Source organism: Hevea brasiliensis, chromosome 16, assembly GCF_030052815.1.
Source record: "Hevea brasiliensis isolate MT/VB/25A 57/8 chromosome 16, ASM3005281v1, whole genome shotgun sequence".
NCBI classification, from domain to species: Eukaryota; Viridiplantae; Streptophyta; class Magnoliopsida; order Malpighiales; family Euphorbiaceae; genus Hevea; species Hevea brasiliensis.
The window spans coordinates 817,360-834,873 of NC_079508.1; the positions used below are offsets into that span (position 1 = coordinate 817,360).

At 33.8% G+C, this 17,514-nt stretch overlaps 1 protein-coding gene across 3 annotated transcripts in view; it reads right to left on the bottom strand.

The window, feature by feature from the left end:
• The window catches only part of LOC110645189 (uncharacterized), a 30,229-nt gene extending 13,279 nt beyond the window's left edge, over positions 1-16,950 (bottom strand). For 2 of the 3 annotated variants that reach the window (XM_058138703.1, XM_058138702.1), the window contains exons 1-16: positions 16,791-16,950; positions 16,319-16,442; positions 16,170-16,232; positions 15,045-15,146; positions 14,750-14,918; positions 14,479-14,577; positions 13,605-13,754; positions 8,496-8,535; positions 8,183-8,240; positions 7,992-8,074; positions 6,689-6,787; positions 6,447-6,565; positions 6,237-6,355; positions 4,784-4,854; positions 898-1,003; positions 549-688 (exon numbers count right to left, since the gene is read on the bottom strand). In XM_058138703.1, coding sequence (XP_057994686.1) covers positions 549-688; positions 898-1,003; positions 4,784-4,854; positions 6,237-6,355; positions 6,447-6,565; positions 6,689-6,787; positions 7,992-8,074; positions 8,183-8,240; positions 8,496-8,535; positions 13,605-13,754; positions 14,479-14,577; positions 14,750-14,918; positions 15,045-15,146; positions 16,170-16,232; positions 16,319-16,442; positions 16,791-16,850 — 1,602 coding nt within the window. In that variant the 5' untranslated portion in view covers positions 16,851-16,950. Of the gene's footprint in view, positions 1-548; positions 689-897; positions 1,004-4,783; positions 4,855-6,236; positions 6,356-6,446; positions 6,566-6,688; positions 6,788-7,991; positions 8,075-8,182; positions 8,241-8,495; positions 8,536-13,604; positions 13,755-14,478; positions 14,578-14,749; positions 14,919-15,044; positions 15,147-16,169; positions 16,257-16,318; positions 16,443-16,790 lie in introns of all 3 variants that reach the window. The other variant, XM_058138704.1, reaches the window with a different exon arrangement.
• Between the last annotated feature and the right edge of the window lie 564 nt (positions 16,951-17,514).

Consider the following 17,514-nt stretch of genomic DNA (forward strand, 5'->3'; position numbering starts at 1 on the left):
TACTTGCTCCTCTTTGGTGTTCATGGTTATAGTAAAAAGGTTTTTGGTAAAACCTAATAGGTCTTGGACCAAAACAATACAAAAAGAATGAACACAAAGAAATTAGGGCAATTTTAGTAAAAAAGAAAAGTGATGCAGTATTGGAAGAAGACTAAACTTAGGAATTATATTCATTATAGAATTAAAAAGTTAAAAAGAGTTATATTATTTAGGAATTCTATTGGGTTTATTATTATTTTTCAAATTTTATTTGGTTTAGTATTCCTAATTAGTTTGAATTAGGATCAGTTGATAAACGATTAAAACGATTTTTGGCACCATATACCCATGTTTGAAAAAAAAATGGCCTTATGTTTCTCGAATAAAAAAATTTTATGAAGTCGGTTTTCTACTTTCAAATGTCAAAACTAAATATGCCATAACAATCCCCATGGAAAGCCTAGGTTGCTTACTTCATAAGTATCACTTTTCATTAATGGATTTTTTTTGCTTTCTACAAGTCAAAAAAGATACATTAATAATCTTCATAGAAAGACCAGGTGGCATACCTCATAAGTGTCGCTGAAAAGATTCCAACTCTCCATTCTTTTTAATGCCTCTATAGCCTTCCTTTTATGACTCTCGTCATATTCCTCACCTTCAAATGATTGGAGCTCATTTTTCAAATCCTGCATTCTCTCATCAAGCTCTGAGATCATAAACATTGGAATTAGCTTTAGAGATCTATTCGCTAACCCAGAGTTCATGTTAGATATAAATTTATTAAAAAGATTTTTAAAGAATACATCCATTGGATCTACGAGGTGTTAACTGTTAAGTGAAGAACATTTAACTACTTTGAAGCTGCAAAAAATGAACTAAACAAAGAGCCCTTGCAATGCAAATAGAGAAGATTACCTTCACAAAGAGCTAGCTTCACTTTCCTTCCCTTGCAGTGCTTGAATGCAAAAAGCTCATAAATATCAATCTCCGCCAAAAGGATATCAATGGCTTGATGATCTTTCTGCAATATTAAAAAGCATAATTCAATAAAATCCTTAGAAAGCCCAAGTGATATAGCTAAAACAACCAGAACCACAACAAAAATAACCATTAACTCATGCTTCAGTTTTGACACAAACAGAACAAGACAGTGGAAAAAGCAACTGAAAGGCATATAGGTGGATTCATCCCTATAATAAAATATTATATCCGTAATTGCACAACCTTAGATAATTTCAACACTGTTTCAGTTAAAAATCTACTGTGCCCTTGAAAATCCATTTTGCACCATGCATACTGGACTAAAGAAGCAGGCAGACAATAATGAATCTTCCAGGCACTCAATGCATAGAAAGGCAACAAACCTCAACTAGCTGCCATATCTGAATACAGCCAATATTAAAGATCATTGGCTCAATCTCATGGAAATTCTCTTCTCTTGCTAGCTGTGAGTTTGATTGGAAATGAATTGTGGATCTATTAAGGGTATAAATTTGTGCATAGATATTTGTACCTTTTATCTCTCCCACTATTTTATGGATTGCATGGACTGGAACACATAGAAGAGCCTTCAAGAAAGAAGACTTGCCTCTCTATTCTTAAGCATAGGTGGTTTACAACTTTTGTCTAATTGGACAACACTTTATGGAACATATTGATCTGGTCTTGCAATGATCATCTTTCTTGTACTAGGTTGACAACACTTTGGTGTTATTTTATTATTATCTTTTGTTTAGAAAAAAATAATAATAATAATAATAAATAAGCATACAATAAAAGGATGATGGGCCACTAATTGTTATCAAATGGCTAGGTTGCATCTTAAATCAAACAACTTTCAGACAAAGAAAGAGATCTCTCATGCAGAATCACCAGTCTTACCACTGATTGATCCACACGTCGCACAGAATACAGATAGCAAATCAACAGATTTGGTGGCCAAGCAACAGTCAAGGTCAATCTGATATAAATCAGCAACTCTGATAATCCGACTCTTCATTTTGTCTTGCTATATCCGCGTCAACACAACATGACACGGGACACAACAAGGGATATGTGTCTTAACACATATTCATGCAATCGGACACTCAAGTGACAGAGCTCTCTCAAGATGAAAAGCATATTGAAATAAAGGATAGATAAAAAACAAGTTCAAAAGAGAATGTAACTTTGAATTAAGGGATAGGTACAAAACAAGTTAAAAAAAATATTGAATATTTCAAGAATCCAATGGTTGCGGATCACAATTTTAATTGTGGCTGGCCATTTTTGGATATTTGGCTCATGAAACATATTTGAGTACCCATGTCTAAATTTAGATCCATATCCCTGTATTTTCTATTTAGAAAGTTCACAAGTTTGACACCCATATATGTACCCATTTCCGACATCCATACACGAGTCCAGGTAACATAGGTCAGCAAGAATGAAAAAGCATTATTTTCTGATCTAGGAATGGTTAATTCAACTCAATTTGGAAAATATGCAAGTCCAACGCCAACCCCTATACTCATTCTCGCACTTGATACTCATATCAGAGTCCAGGATATACAATTTAGTATGTGCAGATTATCATTATAATGACAACATAGCCATGAAGAGATAGGGAGGGGAAACTTTAATTCAAATCCTGCCTGGGGTCACTTGAACTCAAATCTGGCTTTGCCAGATGAAAATAAGGAGTTACAGCTAACTGCAGATTAATATTTTACAGCTAATAAAAAATGATTTAATTGTATTGGCAATAAATTTTATAATTTAATATTATCTTTTTATTTTATTCCTATATCTTACAATTAAGTTTGGTTGGCTGATACTTTATCAACATTTTAGTAAGGATGGATAGCCTTGTTCAAGCATTTCTACAAGAAACTAAATATTTAATCTTAAAGCAGAATAACTAAATGATTTAAAATGACAATAATATGTGTAATTTCATAATTCTAGGTCAATTGCATATTTTATAGCACTTTAGAATCAATATATTTATCGGGATTTTATCTATGCATATGGTTCATTTTCAGTCTCCTTAAACTTATATCAGTGAAATTGTCATCAATTCTATGACATTTATAAATTTCCTACACTTTGGGAACAGTTAAATTTAACAGTATCTTTTCTGTTCATTTCTTATATAGTCTAAGTCATTTACGACTTTTCTGTACTTTGGAAATAAATTAATTTTCAGTATCTTTTCTGTGTATTAATTTCATTCTCTGGCTTTCTAAACTCATATTAGAGTCTTTGAAATCATATCAGTATATTTTATGTCATATCAGTATATTTCATGTCATATCAGTATATTTCATGTCATATCAGTATATTTCATGTCATACCTGTATATTTGTGCCCAAGTAACCTATAACAAACTATAATGCTGGATACACAGGAGTATACAGGTTAGACAGCCATATGTCTACCCTATATACATCTGTCAGGCACGAGGCCAACTTAAATATAAATTCAATCAAAGTTCAAATATATATGGCTTACTCATCCCTATTTATTTTGCAGAAGTATTATAGTTACACTGTAATTAGAATTTAAGTTTTTGAACTCATATTTTAAAAGTTCAATAATTTTTTATATTTAAACCTGATATTTGTACATATCATAAGTATGATAGAGGGCTTCTAATCTAATTTTTATTAATTATCACAGTTATTTAATGATTATTAAATTAACTTCTTGAATTTATATTTTCTTTCTGCTAATCAAATTACTTCTCAGCAATTAATACCATTGTATTAGACGAATATAGGGCATTTATCTAATTTTTCCATAAGGACATATTTACATGTTAAATATCACTAAATATCAGATGCAACACAGGTGATGAAAATGCCAGTTTGATAAAACGAAACTTAAAAGGCTTAGATTCGCCAGTCTTAATAATGAAATCATTTTATTAATCACATCAACATTGTGTTAGTGCTTGGCATTGGCAACCATGATCGTCCGCCAAACCAATGATGAATGACCCTCTCAAAAGGCCTTCTTCAATATTGTGACTATTTCTTTTCAGGCACAGCTCATCTTCAATAAACAAAAGTTTGTGCTTGAGAAAATAGTGAGCTTAAATGGCCTTCAAGAAATAGAAGGTGCCAAAAGCAAGGATAACATGGAGAGTATCAGGTGTTTATCTAGTAAATAATCTAGGTTATCAAGCACACATCTATGAGAGCGATTACGTATCATTGCATTTTGCATCCCAAAAATAGGAACAATGATAATTTGCCACTCAAACCTTAAAATTTTTGAAAAATTTAGTCCTACACTTTTAATTTAGTAATCAAGTTGGCAAAATGGTGCGATTAAGACCTTACTATCAGCCCCTGTCAACATTGACACTACAAAATACCAATTAACAATCATTGTTCTCCTATATAAGATGAAGTGTGGCTCCTCGGATCAACCAGAGTGGTATAAACAAAAATAAAATTAGGAATCTATTTTTACCATTTAAAAGAAAACAATTTCGAATCTGTTGAAACTGGTATCTTGCAGTCCAAAATCAGTGACTTTGGTCCACATATCGAAATTTTATAGGAAGGCTGATAGAAGGATTTGTATTACACCATTTTGCAACTTTTACATAGTCGATTCTAAAATTAAACATTTGGAGATTACTAGTGAGGGGCAAATTTATACTTAAATCTTAATCCCTCGTAAATAGGTAAAAATTATTTGCATAGACTCCAATACCTCAATGATCACATCATTTAAGGCTTCTATTTAACAAAAGGGAACTAAATGAAGGTGAAATAATCAAACACTTATTATTTTGCCATCTGAAACGTACATCACCAAATACTGCAAACTTTTCCTGAATTGCATCTTGCAACCGATCTTCAGCTTCATCTTCTGAAATTTCTGGATGCCACAAAGAAAGAGATGTGTTGGCAAAGATGGCATTTCAGAAAAAAGACTGAACAATTCATTATTCAACAAGAAAATGGACCTCTAATGTACATAAATACAAAGCACAGTCATTTATAAACCAATGGAAGTGTCTATGAAAATAGTTAGTGAAGGAGTCAATAAGGCAGCTATAAGTCATAATAAAAACAACTTCACGGCTTGTTAGTAGAATCGCACAAGAATAGATGCAAGGTGGAAGATACTGGTGTAAGAATCAAAAATTTTATGTCATTCTTTAGCCTAGATTTTCTGCCATTATGTAGCCTAGAGTTGATTATGAAAATCATGTAATCTTGATGTAATCTCTACCTGATTTTGTGCTTATTTCCTCTTCAGTTAGGATTCAGTTGTATCCCTATTTATACTCCTTTGTGAACATTAGAATGTAGATATACAATTATTATTTCTTCAATTGGAGAAACTAAGTCCCAAAAAGGCATTCATTTTATTATACAGGAAGATAATAATTTCACCTCAAATGAAAAATGAAAAGACCCTCCCACAACTGTGTAGTTTCTCATGAGTGCCAAAATGTGAGTAGATTCTCATGATCATTACTTTCATTCAGTCAAAAAATTTGGAAATCGAAAGTGCTGCTCAAGGAAAGAGCTTTTGCATAGTCTGCAGTTTCAACTAAAGGTGAATTCTAATGACTTATTGCAGAAAAGGAAGCCCAATAAGACTTCATCTCTTGATTGTTATGTTATATATTGCAAGCACAGTGGGACATCTTCACTTGTTTTTACACTTAAAGGCGAATTTGAATATACAAACTGCCCTTTTGGTCTTTTTGAGGAATTTGGCTGTGACCAAATTCTTTAAAGATTTTTGTCAGTCAAGTGGAGTGGGTTTGGTGGTAGAAAGGAATAGAATAGTAAAATTCTTCTTTTTTGCAGTATTATGGAGCATTTAGATGGAAACCAAAAACTCACGTTTCAATAATCAGAGGTTGAAGTCTAATCTGCTGTGGAGCAAAGCAGTTTTCTTGGTTTCTCTACAGCCTTGTACTTCAGGGGCTTTTACAAGAGAATCTTTAGGTATTATCCAGTTCAATTGGAAGGCATAGCCTTTTTATTCTAGTTTTGATGTTACTTGTTGCTTCATGATTGTTTAGAATCAGGGGATACTTTATCCTGTACTTTGTAAAACTTTGTTCATCCCCTCTATTCCCAAAAGGAAAAAAAAAAAAAAAAAAAAGAGAGAGAAAAAAGAGTAGATTCTAACCTTAGATACCCTTCAAATTAAATGGTGGAACAATGCCTTCATGACCAATGAAATAACACACATGAATTCCAAAAACAAAAGATAGATAAAAAAATAACTATCAGTAATACCTGCAACTGCACCAATGGTTTTGGTAACATTAGGCAAACTATGGTCTGTGCGCACACCTTCTCCACCAACAGCAGGGCCCCAAGAGAAAGGGCCAGCGGTTAAATCAATGAATGCCCACCTGACAGAGATAATGTTAGTATTTATGCCCCCATTACACGTGTGAGAGAGAGAGAGAGAGAGAGAATATAAAAGAGAGGAGAGATTTGCACCTGTCCCTTCCAATCCATGTATCTGTAAGACATTCTGCATGAAAACCACTAAAGTCCCCTGATTTTAACTCCTTTTCAAGAATAAGTTTCATATCTTCATTTTTCTTCCCTTTCAATAACTAGACATGAATAACAGATACCATGAACATAGTTAAAAATCATCATTGACCTTCATATCATTATTCTTCTTTCACTTTTCATTTTGCATCAAAGTGATAGGGGAAAGAACGACAGAAAGATACCTGTAGAACTTTATTCTGAATGATATCCGAAGTGTCATTTCCTTGGTATAACTTCTCAACATTATTGAGCGCATTCAACCAGATATTATACCATTCCACCTGATATTATCTAAAAATTTATTGCTCAATACTGACATGTTTCCTTACAACGCTAAAATACTCATTTAGTTACACATATCTAGCCCACATATGACACATGGACACCCACAGAAATACTAATACACAGTTGTAATATGTGCAATCAGAAGTCTGAGTCTCAAACGCAAGAAGCAACCACCAAGATATTCGTTTTACTGGAGTGGAAAGTAGGACAACAAAATGCTTATAATTAATTACAAAATTTGATTACAACACCCACATCACAAACTCTCTGTTACCTGGTAAATTTCTTCAGCTGGGTGGTAAGATCCTATCAGTTTGCCCAGCCAAACAAGTAAAAGACAAGGGACTTTTTAAGCTTGACATTCACTGAAATCCATGAAGAATGCTTCCAATAAAATTAATTACTACTACTTCAACAAAGAATCATTGGCATCCACCACTTCAGAAGGTCCATTTCAACTGTTCACAAATAGATATTGACTAATGAAGTGTTCGTTTCTACCCTTTTGAGTCTTGACTTATTAGGTTCACTATCATAACCAATAAATGATTGAACCAGCAGAAATAAATGGATTTACAAAATTTGGGTCCTATGGAGTCATAAGGACTGGAACTAAACCAAATTTAACCCAATCTTATACATGTCCAAAAGTTCTCAAAGTATGGAAAACAAATTTTATTAAAAATAAATAAATAAAAATCTTACCACTGGTCTGAATAGCACAATTGAAAGTATTATCATTTTAAATTAGTGAGATATGATTGCTCATCAGACATCTAGTGAAGTTCTCCAAAACTTCAAATGCATCCATTCTATATGTCATTTGAACTTGATTTATTTCCATAAATACATATGCCTTTACATGAAATTCCTAATCTAAATGAGCTCATAATTGAACTAAGAGCTTTCATTGCCCAGACCAATAGATTACAAGCAAAGCCAATACCTCAGTTGTGCAGAGGAATCATAACAACCAACAGCACTCAAATTATAAACTCTCAAAACATAAATCTTCATATATCAACATGCTATTTTCCTATCACTAAGAAAATCAACCTTTCTTCTGTTCTTACTTAATCAATCTTATCTTCCATTGGATTCAGAAAATTAAAGATAAAAAGTAGCTACATTAGTACATTTTATGCAGACACATCTCATATGATACACCAGTTAAGGAATTTAAGCTGAAAGAATACTAACTGTATCAGTGTCTTCAGTTACTGTCCAGGCAAATTTTGCCATTGGATGCTTTTCATACAGAGGTCTCTTAATCTTCTCAAGTTCTGCAAATTGTTTTCATAATGTTTACTTCAGAAAAGAACAATATAATTGAATAAAATTCATAAATTTCAAAAAAGAAACAAAATGGCATATATTAGAGCACTTCATACCAAGGACACTTTCAGGAATGCTTCCTGACTGAAGAATTTTTGTTTGCAAACTCTTGTTCTGAAGAATCCATCAAGAAAACTAAATAGTCAATCTTGAAGCTGGCTCTATATGTATTATAATGGTGCCAAATGAAATAATAAAAATAACAAAAAAAAAATAAACATCTTGCAAGTGATTCATTAAACTAGCAAATTTACCAAGCCTGCTAAATGAAGCCAACCTTGCAATAAACCATGTGGACATTATAAATTATGTCATTCTTGAAGAATAGTAATAGGTATATAGCAGAAATGAACAAAGCAAAAGGAATACCTCCTTCAGAAAAGTTATTTCAGACTCTGATAAACCGCTCCTGCCATTTCAAAATAAAATGGTTCAATGTAACATAAATTTATGCTACAATGACAATGGATGAGGGGTATGATGAAAAATATAAACTGTGACAACTTGTCATTCAAAGCCACAAGAAATATTGAACTATGTTCTCTCTCTCTCTCCCTCTCTCTCTCTCTCTATAAAACCCAGTTGATTGTATATATGATATGGTCCAAAATAATATGAACCTCAAGATGCCTGCACATGTCATCTTTCTCCGACCTGAAATGGGAATAAAGATGTCTCATACTCTCATTTGAGAGCTTCCACCCTAACCATCAACCTCAATAACACTGAGGAATAAAATTTTAACTCTCCTAAGATAAAGACTCCAGTCCAGAAATAGACCAAACAAGATGGCGTCTAAAAGATTCACCTACTTATGACATGGCAAAGTCCTTAAGAAATCCCAATAGCATAGTTGTTCAACCACTTGTCACTTCAGAGTACAAAAAGAATGAAAGATATTCCCACCTGATAACATGTGACAGTCAGCTGTCATCCTAAATTCTCGAATGTACTCTATTGCATGAAGTTACATGTAAATACACCAAGAACATACAAGAACCAAGAGTTCTCTCACACGCCATAGAGGGCAAACTTAACCATTGGAGACCCCTCCAATGGTAACTTTTTGTTTATCTAACAGGAATTTCAACGTAGCCATGCCTACAGAGTTTCAAGTTTCAACTCCCAAAAAAGATGCTCTAAGAGAAAGGGAACAAAATCTACTTCTCTGATGTGTTGTTAGTTGTTACACAGGCTCCACAAGGCAAGATCCAAGGGCCTGAGTAAATTTAGACATATCAAAAGGTTACGCATGACAGGATCTAATTGATATATATCTAAGCCAGTTGCTTTTATGCCACATCATGATCATGGATGTTTTAATATTCCATGCATTAATAAAATAAAACCATATTAATGGAAATAGCACCAAAAATGTCTTACATCCTCAAAAGCATAATAACTATATTTATTAACCTACTACTACCCTCTTACATCTGACATAAACATTAGCCAACAATTTATAAACACTCCCATAACACTAATAGACTTTTATCTCTAATATCCCTAACTCCACCAAAGAAGGCATATGACAAAATCCTAAGAGAGGTTTGATAGTGGGTGGGTTCCATGATATAAAAGAGTATATATTAGGTGAATATTGCTTGCATTCAGGAGACTAAATGGGTAGGAGAGAAAAGCAAGGAAGTGGGTAATTCAGGGTAGAAACTGTGATTTACCGAAAAGGAGAGGAACAAGAACGGAGTAGGCATAATCATAGCCAAGATATTGAAAGATGCTGTAATAGCTGTGAAAATAGTAGGAGATAGAATTTCACTAGTAAAGCTAGTACTAGAAGGAGAAACAATAAATTTAGTTAGTGTTTAGGCCCCACAAATAGGACTAGATAATGAAAGTAAACAAAGATTTTGGAAAGATATGGATGATCTAATGCAAAGCATACCGAATGAAGAGAATGTTTTCATCGGTGGAGATTTAAATGGACATGTAGGAAGTGATAGGCAAGGTTATGAGAATGTCCATGGAGATTTTGATTTTAGCAGCCGAAATGAAGAGGGAAAAAGTATCCTGGATTTTGCTATGGCATACGATCTAATACTAGCAAATACCTACTTTATAAAAAGAGAGTCACATTTAGTGACTTTTAAAAGTGGGCAACATAGAAGCCAAATTGACTTCCTCTTAACCAAGAAGACAAATAGAGCTCTATGCAAGGACTACAAGGTCATTCCAGGAGAGGCTTTAACAAGTCAACATCGGTTAGTGGTCTTGCATGTAAAGTTTAGGAACAATTCAAGTAAGGTTAGAAGAAATAGTATAGCTCGAACAAAGTAGTAGGAGTTCAAATGAGTAAAGCAAGTGAAGTTCAAAAATGAGCTTCTCAAGTCCGAAGCATGGAGCTGGATGTGGAGGCCAATAATATGTGGATACAAATGGCATCAAAGATTAGAGAAGTAGCTAGAAAAGTACTTGGAGAGTCTAGAGGACAAGGACCACCCTCAAAAAAGAGATGGTAATGAAATGAGGAAGTACAAAAGGCAGTGAAGAAAAAGAAGGTATAGTATGAGAAATTACCTAAGTGTGATAATAATGAGGCATATGAACAGTACAAGATAGCAAAGAAAGAGGCAAAAAAGGCAGTTAGTCAAATAAGAGCGCAGGCCTTTAAAAAGTTATATGAGAAACTTGGAACTAAAGAAGGGGAGAAAGATATTTATAGATTAGCAAAGAGGAGAGAAGAAATGTCAAGATCTCAATCAAGTTAGGTGCATTAAAGATAAAGAAGGGAAAGTGTTGGTGAAAGATGAGGACATTAAAGAAAGATGAAGAAATTATTTTAATGATCTCTTTAACAATAGTCAAAGTGATAATAGCGTGAATATAGACTACAGAGAATTAGAAAAGAATGTGAATTATACTAGAAGAATTAGATCTTTAGAAATAAAGGAAGCACTTAAGAGAATGAAAGTGAGTAAAGCCTGTGGACCCGATGGAATACCAATTGAAGTGTGAAAGTGTTTGAGAGATATAGGAGTGGCATGATTAACTAAATTATTTAATAAGATTCTAAACTCAAAGAAAATGCCTGATGAATGAAGGAGTATTTTAGTACCCATTTTTAAAAAATAAGGGAGACATACAGAGTTTCTCAAACTATAGGAAAATTAAACTCATTAGCCATACTATGAAATTGTGGGAGAGAGTTGTGGAACATCAACTACGTCATGACACTTCTATCTCTCCCAATCAATTGGGCTTCATACCCGGTCGTTCAACTATGAAAGCGATCCTTCTCATTAGAAGCTTGATGGAGAAATATATAGATATGAAGAAAGATCTACAAATGTTTTTTATCGATTTGGAGAAGGCTTATGATAGTGTTCCAAGAAATATCTTATGGAGAGTGTTAGAACAAAAGAGGGTATCTATTAGGTACATACAAGCATTGAAAGATATGTATGAAGGAGCAACTATTATTGTGCGTACAGTGAGAGGGGACACAATAGATTTTCCTATTTCAATTGGATTACACCAAGGTTCAGCCGTAAGCCCTTATCTTTTTCCATTAGTTTTAGATGAATTGACGAAATATATACAAGAGAGGATCCCTTGGTACATGATGTTTGCAGATGATATAGTTCTGATAGATGAGACGCGAGAATAAGTCAATAGAAAGCTAGAACTTTGGAGAAGTACTCTAGAATCAAAGGGTTTTAAGTTAAATAGAACGAAGACAGAATACATGCATTGCAAATTCAATGAAGGCCGAACTAGTGATAGGGAAGGAGTTAGTTTGGATGGAGTGGTACTGCCCCAAAGTAATCACTTTAAATATCTCAGCTCAATCCTTCAAGTAGATGGAGGATGTGAGGAGGATGTTAGTCATAGGATTAAAGCCAGATGGTTGAAGTGGAGAAGTGCCACGGGAGTTTTATGTGATCGCAAGATTCCCAATAAGTTGAAAGGAAAATTTTACCGTACAGCCATACGACCGGTCATGTTATATGGTAATGAGTGTTGAGCACTAAAGAGTCGTATGTGTCTAAGATAAGAGTTGCGGAGATGAGAATGTTAAGGTGGATGAGTAGTCATACTAGACTAGATAAAATCCGTAATGAGAGTATTAGAGAAAAAGTAAGAGCGGTGCCAATTGAGGATAAGTTGAGAGAAGGGGGATTGAGGTAGTTTGGTCATGTGAAGCGTAGACATATGGAGGCTCCAGTTAGACAAGTAGAGCACATTAGGTTAGGGGATAGAAAGAAAAGAAAAGGTAGACTTAAACTGACTTAGAAGAGAGTAGTACAACATGATCTAGAAGCATTACACATTTCCGAGGATTTAACCCAAAATCGTTTAGAATTGAGAAAGAGAATCCATATAGTCGATCCCAAATTCTTGGGAAAATCGTTTAGAATGGAGAAAGAGAATCCATGTAGCCAACCCCAAATTCTTGGGATTAGGCTTAGTTGAGTTGAGTATACATTAAGTACTTAAAGGAATTGAATGATATATGGAAAGGGACATGCACTAGCGTTCAAATGTTCAAGGATAAGACACAAGATTTTTTCACCAAGGAATAGCCTTAAGTCCTTATCATTATGCTTTGTTCATGGATGAGTTCACAACTTCACATAGCACATCTGAGAGGGTATTTCCTTTGCTAATGATATAAATTTAATAGATAACCCAATTTTGGGTTAAGAAGAAGCCACAGGTATGGCAAGCACCACATAGTCTTAAGGTTTCAAGTTAAGTAAAAATAAATCAAAGTATATAAACTGCAACTTCAGCAGTAGAAAGGAAAACTAACGAAGAATGATTGGCCTAGATGACATAAAATCCCAGCAAGGAAAACATTTAAGATACTTAGGCTGTATTATACAAAGGATTGGTAGATATGGAGAGGGTGCTAACCATATGTTCAAAGAAAAAGGGCGAAGTGGACAAGTCAATAATAGTTTTATGTGGTCAAAAAATACAAGCTAAGTTGAAAGGGAATTTTTACAAGACTGCAATTGGACCAATTATGGCATGTGTTAGTGAGTGTTGGACAATGAAGAAACATGTACACAATATTATCAAGGCAAAAATGAGGCTGCTAAGATGGATGTGCAGAACTATGAGAGTGGATTAGATAGGGAATCAATGCATTAATAGGAAGGTGGAAATGGAACCCATTGAGGAAAACTTAAGAGAAGGGAAATTGAGATGGTTTGAACAAGTCATCATAGACCAGTAAATGCAACAGTACTGAAAGTTGTATATTCAAGTCGTGGGACAAAAGAAAGTGAGTAGATGCATGGGAAATAGTGAAAAAGGATATAGTGGTCCTAGATCTTTCAAAAAATATAAAACTAAACCAAGTGGAACAGAGAGAGAGGATCCATGTAGCTGAGTTCAGTGTCTCTAATCTCCCTCTTGCTAGAGATTACACATGCACTTAAATTGGGTATAAGTTCTCCAATATCTAGCTTTTATTCATTGGTAAAGGGAAAAATGATTAAAAGAAATACACACCGGTATCCATATTTTGCTCTCTTCAAGTCATACTTGGGATTCAAAATGAAAATATTATATGCATTTTCAAGTTGTAGATATTCTACAAGGCTAGCAAAAAGAACATCCATCATATCCACATCCACTTGCCAAAGGACATCCCCATCATCACTGTCAACAACAAAACCAAACGTTACCAAATTAAGCAAGAGAGATAAACAATAGATCATATGTGAACAATGTAAAACAGAATATTCAATTATTAAAACATAATGACTTTGTCAGGAAGATACTCAATAAAAGGAATGTATTTGTAGCGAATATGATACTTGAGTACAAAAATTAAGATTCACATTAATCACGACAAATTGTCTGATGGAGTCATTTATCTTTTTTCACTAGGATTTCAATAATCAATATACAACAAAATCTAAAAAAGAAATCAAAACCAGAATCCATAGAGGTGCATCTGCATGACCTTTATTTACATGTTCCACAAACAGTTAAATCCATCAAGCAAGCAAATTAGACCATCATAATAAATCAGCTCACTCTCATCAAATAACAACATTATTGGTATTTCATATAAAAACTTTTGATCTTCAGATAATAACATTTTCTTCACTTAAAAATTTATATATAAAAAAAAACCCTCTCACTATCTGGTTCTTCTCAAATTACTGTTGATCAACTTAGTCTTGTATGACAGCAATTTTACTATGATTTTCCACAACCAAGCAAACATAGGTAATGCGTGTGTACAAGGTAAAAAGGCAAAAAGAATCCATGCTGCCTTTGGATGCACAGGAAAGGGAGTTGCAGCATTTGGGGGTGGAGAGAGAGAGAGAGAGAGAGAGAGAGAGAGAGAGAGAGAGCTTGGGACTGTTGATTTCACCTTTTAGCAGACACATCATCCTTGCGAGCCAAAATATTGATGGCACGCTCAAAGATAGAAGTAACCTTTTCACCCATTTGAATAGCATGAACTGAAAAACTGCAAAACCAAAGTTATTATCATGGCATAAACAAAAAATAATGATTATCCAGAGGAGTTAAAACCCATATCTTTAAAAGAAATAAAAATAAAAGGAAAACCATTACAACCATTTTAAAAATTAAGAAATAATAATAAAGGAAAACAAATATGTACTATGGAGAAACATTACTTGTAATTAATGTGACTGATAATGGGAAGATTGTGGCGTTGTTCTTTATCTACACTAATCTTGTAAAATGGGGTGAGAACTTCTCCAATTTGTGGAACTCGTGTATGTTCAAAGATATGGTCAATTTTCATGAACCAGCGCTCAAGTTCTTCTGGATGAAGCTTGAATTCTGAAAAATGGATAAGCAGAAGCCATCACACTATCCATCAAATTATTAAAATAACTAATAAAAAAAGTAAAGCAAGGCAGAAAAATAAACCAATGAAAATTGATGATAGGTAACAAAGAGACTGACCTTGGTTCCCCTTTCCTTCAAATCCTATGAAAATGAAATTCACAGGAACAGGGAGATACATAGAATCCACTTCCTGAAGCTTTAGATAATTTGCAATATTACCTAAAACACAAAATAAGAAAAAGATTAAATTACCTTTCTTTCTCAAGCTATAATATCACAACCACGAAAAGGTAACAAAGGCTTGGTTAACTTTTATCCAACAAACAAAAAACCTACTTTTATCAAGAGAAATTATTTCCATCAATATCCAGTTTTAATTTCCAACCATCAAAGTTAATTTGTATCATATTTTCTCAATTACATTATCATCTACGGACATAATGAAAATCCATTTCTTAACTACATGACATCATAATGAGCAAAGAATGCAAATGATCAATCAGCATCAAAGTTCTGCAGAAGAATTGAAGCAATTCATTACACACACACACACACACACACACACACACACACACACATACACGCACACACACACATACACGCACACACACACACACACACACACACATATACACACACACACACATAAGGATAGGGGAAGAAGGTGAAGGCGGACTAAATGTTAATCAGGAGACATCACGAAATAAAGATTTAAAATATTCTATTTTCAATCAACTGACATCACTTCATCTAAATAAATGACAAAATTTGTTAAATGATTTTAAAGAACCACTTTGCCCTTCTGAAGATATATGCTTTTTCTTCCCTCCAATTAATATGAAGTGTGGCAAGTTCTAGAGAAGGTTCCCAATCTCACTAGAAAACACCTGAATTAGAGTCTCAGGTAAAAACCCTACTAGAGTTTACCCTTAAACCCAAAGGAAAAAGCTGTTCTTGGTTTTATTCCACCAAGAAGCTAAACAATATGGCAATTCTTTAGGCTAGAACAAAGGTTTCAATAATGTAAGAACTAAGAATCAAAATCAGAAGTTCACAAAGCTCTCTTGCTAGAAAAAAAAAAATGTGAATATTTTTATGCAACATTCAAGGGAAAGATAAAAAAAATAGATTAAATTGATAATTTGTGATTCAAAAGCAACTTGAAGGAATGTACATGGGAAAATTTATCAATAAAGGTTATAAATAAGTTTATGAAAAAGCTGATAAGACACGGGGAATTACCTGACTTAGTGTAATTGAGAGCTCCCATTTTTCCAGGGCTTGAAGATTCCAGATCATCAAAATCTGCTCCAGCAAAACAAATCCGTTCTTCAGGTGATTCCAGTGAAAGGAACATGTAAAACCAGTAACAAAAAGGATATTTAACATACCTTCACGTATAACAGCCTCACTCCAAAACCTACTCTTCGCTTTGAGATTAAATAAAGAAAATACAGATGACCCGCCTGTTTTACGAGTTCCATAGGGAGACCCATATGACCCAGTAACAGCAAACTAATACACAATACAGCAGAAATCAGTATAGCATGTTTCAACAATTATAAGCATTTTGCCGACCCATATGACCCAGAAGAAAAAAATAATCCCTTCTCTAGTTTATTCGTCGTTCTTATGTTCGTATGAAATGAAGAAACCTATGAAATGTAAATAATCTGGGAGCAGATTGAGCTCTTAACAAACAACGAAGCTACCAAAAGAAACATCTAAATCCAAATTAATCCCAAAACTTCAAAAAAAAATCTGAAAAACGTATCAGAAAACCCTAATTAAACCACGTGTACCCCAAAGAAATCAAATCATCCAAAAAACAATTAAACCAGTGAATTGATAAAGCTTTCTCACCAGCAAAAAAGCACAGACTAAGACGATACAGTTACATGTAACAGATCGCTGATCGCCCATCTCTCTCTTGTGAGCAGAGTCCTCGCACTTCACTGTTTCAATTCCCCAGCACAGACAATTAGGTTATGACAACTTAATTTTATTTTTTCCGTTAAAAAAAAATTGAATACTTAAAAGTCACCTTAATCTCTGCGTGATTAAAAGCGTGTTTGCTTAAATTGTGAAAATAGAAACTTAAAAGTAATTAAAATTTTAAGAAAAATAGTAAAAAATTCACAACATTTCCTATTTTTTATAATTTTACCTCATACCTTGTTTATTAATTTCACCCTAATCCATAAACCATGATTTAATTGTATCTTACCATCTAATTCAACTATTAAAGTTAATAGCAAAGCCATGTCACCCATCCTAATCAGTCCTTATTTTTCCTAATTAGTCCAATCTCTAAAAATAAACACTAATCCTTGGTGCTACTTATTCGATTGGCACTTGCTCAACTGGTATTCACTCCAAATTCATTCACCCAATAGGTGATCCACCCATTGCCCATTAGCTAAGATAAGACATTCAGACACATAATCATAAAACAAGAGATCTCCCTCTCCCAGGACAGGATTCTGAAATACTCGTGTGACGAGTTAAAGTCCTAGTCCGAAGAAGACTCTTAGACCAATAAGATTCTATCAATACATAGTCCAAAATATCAAGAGATTAATTCCTA